General features: G+C 42.9%; 1 protein-coding gene across 2 annotated transcripts in view; it reads right to left on the bottom strand.

The window, feature by feature from the left end:
• Positions 1 to 8,573, bottom strand: part of Rhobtb3 (Rho related BTB domain containing 3) — a 55,295-nt gene that overhangs the window by 12,931 nt on the left and 33,791 nt on the right. For both annotated transcript variants that reach the window (XM_013349634.2, XM_005356557.3), the window contains exon 9: positions 2,208 to 2,381. In XM_013349634.2, coding sequence (XP_013205088.1) covers positions 2,208 to 2,381 — 174 coding nt within the window. The remainder of the gene's footprint in view (positions 1 to 2,207; positions 2,382 to 8,573) is intronic.

The following is an 8,573-nucleotide window of genomic DNA, read 5'->3' as shown; positions in this document are numbered from 1 at the left end:
GTGTCTGTGGAGGACCAGGGTTGATGCTAGGTGTCTTCCTGCATTGCTGGCCACTCTATATTGAGGCAGGCTCACTAACAGTTTAGCCTGCTACCCAGTTTTCTCGGGGATTGCTATGGGGATTCCCTCTCTCCATCTTCCACGGTGCTGGGATTACAGCAGGGCCTCCAGGCTTATCCCCTTCTGTTCTGGAGATGAGAGTTACACACAGTTCTTACACTTGCCATCAAGCACTTCACTTGATGAGTAATCTCTTTAGTCCCATTTTAAACACTAACGATTTAATGCCATTTACTTATTCCACATGTATGGGGGAGGGGTGTCATGCCACAGTGCCCACCTATGTGGAGGTCAGAGGACAGCTTTCAGGGGTCAGGTCTCTGCTTCCCATGTGGGTCCCCGGGATCACACTCAAGCTGTCAGAGTTTGATAACCTGGCCCCATTTTAAATACTGAGGTACTCAGTTCGGTGGTATGAAGCACCCCACACTATAGCGTATTCATTCATTCATTCATTCATTCATTCATTCATTCTCCAGAACATCCATGAAGCAGCAACTCCCCACCTTCGCTCTCGTCCACCTCTGAAGTCACAGTTAAGGTTGTTGGTAGGTTTAGGGCTGTGCATACGGGTAAGTTGTAGAGTGCTTGCCCAGTTTTAGTTCCCAATTTGGCACAATCTAGAATCATGTGGAAAGTCTCCACTAGGGGTGTCTGGATCAGGCTGGTGTGTTGTTAGCATCTCTGTGGGGGAGAGCCTGGAGTATTTTCATGGAGGCGGGAAGACTTGCCCACTGTGGGCAGCACTGTCCCCTAGGCTAGAGTAGGAAAATGAGCCGAGTAGAAAGAATGAATACATCTACTTCTCTCTGCTCCTGACCATGGATGTCATATGATTAGCTGCCCCAACCTCCTGCCACCTTAACTTTCCTGAATGGACTTCAGTCAGAATTGTTAACTAAAGTAAATGCTTTCTCCCGTAAGTTACTTTCCGTCAGAATGTTTCATCACAGCTGCAGAAATGAGAGAAGAACAGTACATTTATAACTTTTACTGTGAATAAATTTTTTCCTAAAACATTGAAAAATGGAACTGGATTTTAAAAAAATTTGAGCATGCTACTAAATAATGCAATCACTAAAACAATTTGGAAATACCGCCTTGATTTGTCCTAATGCAATAGTACAGTTGCATATTTATTTATTTAGGTTTTTAAAACAGGGTCTCTCTGTGTAGTCCTGACTATCTTGAATTCACTGTGTAGACCAAGCTGGCCTCAAACTCAGAAATTCAGCCACCTCTGCCTCCCTAGTGCTGGGATTAAAGATTGGCGCATTTAAAAAAAAATAGTGGTCAAAATTTTTATTAATTATCCAGTTCCCAGTACTGAGAAAAATAATATTTATTTCCTGTAAGAATCAATGCTTTCATTTTCACCAAGCAAAAATAACAAGCCAGTACTTATTAATACTGGTAGTAACAACTCCAAAACAGCTAACTTGGAGACTGAGACAATTTGATGATAGAAGTAATTTTCTCTTTTGGAAACTCTATATCCTTCCATAGAGGACTCAAAATCTATTTAAACAAATGGGAGAAAGCCCTCCAAGGACTTTGACACGTACCACACTTCATTAACTACTAACATTATAATGTGTGCTGGTCAAAGACAGTCTTTGGTTAGTGAATTTAGAAACAGATCCTATAGTCTGCCAGAATCCTAAACATTTCAGGAAAGTTAGAGATACCAATTTTAGGGGAATCTGGCTTTGAAAGTCAGTAGCAGTCTTTAAAAGCCCTCATCCCCAGATCTGGAGGACCACGAGAGTTCACACTAACAAAAGTTCTGAAAACCATTTCAGCCAGATGTGAGGATCACGAAAGCTACTGTCTATCCCTGTTCTTGTTGAAGAGGTAGAGCTCCCAAACTCTAAGATTAGAGCAGCCATTAGGTACCCCAAACACCTTGATTCTCAGTGTCTAGATTAACCAATAGCCTGCTGTAAGCACAAGCTACTGACCCCTGCTCTTTCATTTGAATGAACTGGAATGCAACGCTCTCCCTACATCACCCCAACGCTGCTCAGCAAATGCCGTGATACTGACTGATAGACCTTAAACAAAACAGGTTTCCTAGGCAGCAAACTACCAAGATGAGTGAAAAGGAAGAATCACGAGATATTACCTTATAACACACATACGCATACCTGGGCAACAAGAGTCTGTGTATAAGTATTCTAAAAATGACAAGAAAGTCTCTTTGGAAACGCCGTACACTGGAATCAGGACACTCTTGGCTTCCATGTAATTACCATTAAACATGGCTGCCATCACCTCACACCGTGCCACCAAGATGGCCCTGTGGGCTGGCACAGCTGTTCCTGGAAGGTGAGAGAGGAAAACAAAATCAAGGAAATACTGCAGAGCTAACAGTGTTTCCCAGCTGGAGTGCCACCGTCCGTGACAGGCCAAACTGCAGTGCAGAATCACACCAGGCAGACACGGTGCGCTGCCTCAGAGGTTCACAGCGGCTGAGAAACGCAGAGAGTTCAAAACTTGCCTTTGAACCCAATAATTTACAGATTAGACAAACATTTGTTACTTTAGATTTCCTAAATACCAAAGAACTGTAATATGAATTTTGCTTTGTGTGTGTATGTATGTGCATTAATTTATTATTTAAAGTGTTCTGTCTGCATGTATTCCTGCAGGCCAGAAGAGGGCACCAAATCTCACTATAGACTGCTGTGAGCCACCATGGGGTAGCAGGGAAGTGAACTCAGGATGTCTGGAAGAGCAGCCAGTGTTCTTAACCTCTGAGCCTCTCCGGTCCACTTTGTGCTTTTAGAACAAAGCATTTATCCATCCCGGTTGGCTTGAAATACGCCACCTCTGCCATGTTCCTCCCAGGAAACAGCCCATTGCCCTGTGTGACAAAACTCATAGACTGCCTTGGTCAGGCTTCCCCACACGAGAAATGGAAATGGCAGAAGTAAACAAGAAGTGGTCCAAGCCTCACGGGGGAGGGCACTTCTAGACCTTATGACCATCTGTCACAAGGCCACATTCTTCTCTAGAATAGTCACGGTTTGTGAGGTTCTCCAACCTCTCTAAATCCAAGCAAAGTGCTTTTTGTCCTAGGAAGAAGAGAGGTCCATCTAAACTCACAGATGTTTCCCGAAGCCAATATTTCCTCAGACTCACAAATCAACCACGGATACTGCCAGTCAAGTCCATGGGTGGGCACTGTGATTTGCCTAGTCACCCCAACGAGGAGCAAGGAAACAGCTGGAGAGCACCCTACTCCTACCAGCAAACTCCATCAGTCCACCGCCTGCCCTTCTTTGCCACAACCCTCCCAGCCAGTGTATCAGGATCATCTACCAAAAGGACAGCTTCCAAACTTAAGGGATGCTGGATAGATGTGTAGAGACCAATTAAGAAGGAATTCAAATTGGCATTGCAATTTGACTTATGATTTTTAATGTAGGATTCACCTCTGTAAGTTGTGAATGTGTTTTGTTACCATTGGTTAATAAAGAAGCTGCTTGGGCCTATGACAGTCCAGAATAGAGCAAGGCGGGAATTCCAAGCAGAGATAGAGGAGAAAAGAAGGTGGAGTCAGGGAGATGTGATCCAGCTGCTGAAGGAGAAAGATGCCTACCGATAGGCCACAGCGTTGTGGTGATACATAGATTAATAAAAATGGGTTAATTTAAGGTGTAAGAGTTAGTTAATAAAAAGCCTAAGTTAACAGGCCAAGCAGTATTTGAATTAATACAGTTTCTGTGTGATTATTTCGGGTTTGGGCAGCTGGGAACGAACAAGCAGTCTCTGACTACAGATTTTAGGGCTTAAACTATTTCAAGATAAACAGAGCATCATTTGGAAAATGGGAGCATTGCTTAAACACACTGGATGGCCTATCATTTGATTTAAAGACACTGGATGGCCTATCATTTGAGTTAAGCAGATGAATTAGGACGAAAACTATCAAGTGGGCAGTAGGCAGGAACTGATTTCATAAGCAGGGCTTGACATTGTAACAGAGCTTTCTGTTGATAATGACACAAGATAATGTTGAAATTGTAACCAGCTTCAGCCTGAGCAGCCCCTGGAACCTGCTCCCTTTGCTCCCCAGTACGGAACGACAGGTACAGAACGACAGGTGCGGTGCAGATGTGGCGTAGGAAGAAATGTATGGCGGCCTCATGTGACGAGAAGAATGTAGTACGGAAAGCCACCGGACTTTCAGCTAAGGGAACATGATCTCACAACCCTTTAGAGATCTGTTTTGGTGTTGTGAAAATGTAACACGATACCCAATTACAGATGTGTTTTTTTTTTTTTGCCATTGTTGTTTGTTTCATTCAGTTTGTGGTATGTGTGGGTGCCTGTGGAGGACAGAAGACAGCTTCAGATCCTCTGAACGTCACCATTGGTGCTGGGGACCAAACAGGGTCCTCTTGAAGAACAGCGGGTGCTGCTGCTGATGCCACCTCTCAGGCTCCCAGTTACCAGTTTTAAGCAGTATATTTATACAAACACTAAAAGAATGTAATACAACATTTATATAATAAACGGTAATTGACTGCAGGTAAAGAATTGTATAATTGTATAGAAGACATATCCATTTCGTGTTTTAATTTCAGAAAACTTTTCTAAGAAAAAGATCAAGGCTGAATCAATTACAAACCAGCTTTTCCCACTTTACATAGGTCATCAACAATCTCTTTGATTGAGTGTTGAATTAAAATGTATTTGTTTCCCCTGAGTATCATTTCAGACTTCAACAGTGACATTTAGGAATGATGCTTTGTTTTACTCTGGGAAAGAAAGCAGACAAGTTCATCTCAAGAGAGATTTAACACGTACTGTGTTAGGTGAGTAGGAAAGGAATGTGGTTTTGTTAAAGAGTGTTGCAAATGTAAAGGAACCCTAACTCTCTACATCACACCTGCATGTTTTCCAAAACTAACTTAGAACTGTTTTATCTTTATATATGACTTCATATTACAAAAATAATGCTCCATGTCAGGGGTTTACATTCCACGCTCACTCCAGGCAATTGTGGCTGTTGGCCTATAGCTTCGGTCCAACAGGAAATCATCCTAAAACCCACTAGTTTCAGCTGACCCTGCACCGGGAGAGGAATGGAGTTTACATTTCCGTCTCTGTTAGTCCCTGTGGGCATACTACTCGTCACGTGGGAATCTGAGTCCCCATTTATGGGCCAGAAGACAGCAGTGTTCACATTTTGAACTGACAATGTCTGTTGAAATGCCAAGGTCACTTTTCAAACTCTATCTGCATCTTCTCTCCCGGTAGTTCTGGTCAACTATAAAGGGCCAGAAACCCAAAGAAACATGCTACATCTATAGAGTGTCCTTCCCGTCTCTCACTACCACCTCAGCTAAGTGCAGCAACGCTTCGGTTCTGGACCTGAGTGTTCCAATGCTCCTCATTCTTTATCTGAAAACGTCAAGAGGTGATGTCCAACTGGAGTGAAGGAGCCAAAGACTGACTGCTAGTATTGCATGAAAAATTATTATACCTCAATAAACACTAATCTTATCCCTACATTATCTTTCTCATTACTTCTTAAATCTATGCTAAAAATGCTGAAGTAACATCTGGCTATCACCAACACTCAATGTGACTTTTTCAGAATATGTTTTGCACTGTAAATATTTTAGGTAAGATATGTAGTGAAAAAAGTCACATGTTTAACTAAGATTTCACTATAACATATAAAAAGTTTTATACCTAAGATTTAAGGAGAGTTGTTATCCAGCTATTACTCAAAGGGTCTGTCTTAGTTTCAATATAAATTAATTTATATATAAGAATGTTTTCCCTTCCTCATTTTGGTATGAAACATTTAAATTAGTGATTAACCACAAAGTCAGATACACATTCACACTGCACAAAGCCACTTCCATGAAAACAAAAAAACACGCTAAACAAAGAAATGAACGATTGAAACCAAGAACCATTCGACAGGACCGAGAGATGTTTCTGCCCATAAAGTGCTTCTTGTGAAAGCTCAAGACCTGAGCACAAACCCTACAGACAAAATAAAACAAGTGGACATTGTAGCACAAGCCTGCCATCCTACCAGGGCCGGGGAGGTGGCAACAGAAAGAACTCTGGGGGACAATTTCCCAGTGAGCCTATCCTAATCAAGTCCCAGGTCCCAGTGAAAGAACTTGTCTCAGAAAAGCAAGTTGCCAGAAAATAGAAACAACCTAAAGAGCCCACAACTGACAAATGGATAATGAAAATGAGGTGCATCTACACTATGGGATACTACTCCGCTGTGGAGAAAGGTGAAGCCATGGACTCTGCAGGTAAATGGAAGGAACTAGAAAAGACCATACTGAGCAAGGTAATCCAGACCGAGAAGGACAAACGCTGCATGCTGTCTTTCAGTGGAGGCTCCAACTCCGAATCTTCAGATGTGAACGCATAGCCTGTAGTTACTATACAAACCAAGTAAATAAAGCTGGATTGTTGTCAAGACAGGGGGGCTGCTTGTTAGAGAGAAATGGAAAAGTGGAGGATCTTTAGGAAATGGGAGGGAGGTGAATACAGAAGCAGGAAGGAGATGGGTAAAATTACAATAAGGATCTGAAGAAGCCACAAGAAATCATATTGTTATTTAACCAAAAAAGAAAAAAAGAAAGAAACCTCTAATACATGCAATTCTGTGTATAAATGTACATATATAGTCTTCATGAACTTTTCTCATCTGTCTGAGGGTGTTCCCCCCAAGAACCAAAGATCATCTAACAAACCCCAATGCCAGACATGAGAAGCCCTCTTCTGAGCTGTTGGCCAGGACACACAGCCTACACAGCCTCCGAAAACACACAGCCTACTATTGCATCATGCAAGCTTCCGAGGGAAGGAGGCAGCCAAGGCCCAGCTATGAGGCCTATGAGCCACGGCAATGACGAGCACGACACAGTGACCCTAATAGTGCAGTCGTGGATGTATACCTCGAGAAAACAATTCTCTAATTGGATTTAAAACCTGATCAACAAGGAAGAAACCATGCCTGGTACTGGAAACCTAGCTAACCACTCAGGACTAGTGCAATCATGGTTACTGGAGGAAAATCTACAACCACTAATTTACTAAAGCAGCACAATCCCTAACAATAATCTATAAACATTTATCATTATACCTACAGATAAGTGTAGTTCCTCATCAAGGGAATGTCCCCAGCAGATGAAGAGTAGTACACAAACACAACCAATCAAAATATACAAATTAAATTTTATACTGAAAATAAAAAAATAAAACAAACAAGCAAAAACCAAAGTGAGGATTATGAGATGGGTCAGTGGAGAGAGGGTTTGCCATCAACCCTAACAACCTGCGCTCATTCTCTGGAGCCCATAGAGCAGGAGGAAAGAGGCAATTCCCACATGCTGTCTTCTGACCTTCACATGACTGCCAGGGCATGCACACCACACACCCCAAAGTAGTTAATTAATTAATTAATAAGAAATAAATGTAACTTTCAAAAAGGGGAGTGGCCTGAAGTTGTGTACAGATGCGCACATCATCAGATATGACACAGCCGGAGCCCTCGAACACGTGGGTGAGCGGCCAGGGGCTGGCGGAGAGGGTCAGGAAGTGACACAGCAGAAGAAAAGCAAGGGATTAAAAGGGGAATCTCTATTTTCCTTCAAGGCCCTGCACAGCAGGTTACGCTGACATAAAGCGTGGGGCCAATTCCTCCTATGCTAACGGTAAGTAGCAATAATGTCTGCTATGCAAACATGAGAGCTGTTCCGGTGCAGCGAAAGAGCAAGGCAGGAATGGAGCTGGAGAGACAGATGGCTCACTGGCCAGAGCTCTGGTTCCCAGCACCCACACGTCACAAATGGCTGTCATTCTAGTCCCATGGGGTCTGATGCTCTTCTAGCTTCTACAGGCCTAGAGTTCAGAGAAACTTCAACTAAAGAGATCTAGGCTATTTAAGGGGAAAAAAGGGGAACAGCCAAAAAATTACTAGAATCTGACCATACCTTAAGAAATGAATTTCATGGCCAGGTATGGTGGTGCGCGCCTTTAATTTCAGCATGTGGGAGGTAGAAGCAGGCAGATCTCTGTATGTTCAAGGCCAGTTTGATCTATAGTGTGAGAGTTCCAGGAGAGCCAGGGCTACATAGTGAGACCCCGTCATAAATACATATACACTACATATGTACATACAACAAAAGAATGCCAGGCTAACTGTATTGTGTGTCACATCAAATACTGTGCAGGTGGCCAGAAGTGGACTCACCCTGGCCCCTGGACTGCAGGCGAGCAGCGTCCCAGAGACCCACAATGTGCAGCCTTCTTACCACACGGGTCTTGAAAGGCATTTCAGAACATCCCTCAGCCCAGATGCAGGAACAATGCTTGTATGTTTACCACACACACATCAGATAATCCCACAACACATTTAACCCCTAACAAAAAGCCTACCCTACATTGTCGTATGACCCCAGGACTTTTGGAAGTTCATCTTTCAGAGTCTGCTCAGCATAAAATTCATCAACTGTACATCACAGATG

The sequence above is a fragment of the Microtus ochrogaster genome, chromosome 19 (genome assembly GCF_000317375.1).
Source record: "Microtus ochrogaster isolate Prairie Vole_2 chromosome 19, MicOch1.0, whole genome shotgun sequence".
Lineage (NCBI taxonomy): Eukaryota > Metazoa > Chordata > Mammalia > Rodentia > Cricetidae > Microtus > Microtus ochrogaster.
This window is presented reverse-complemented; position numbering and strand designations above follow the sequence as displayed.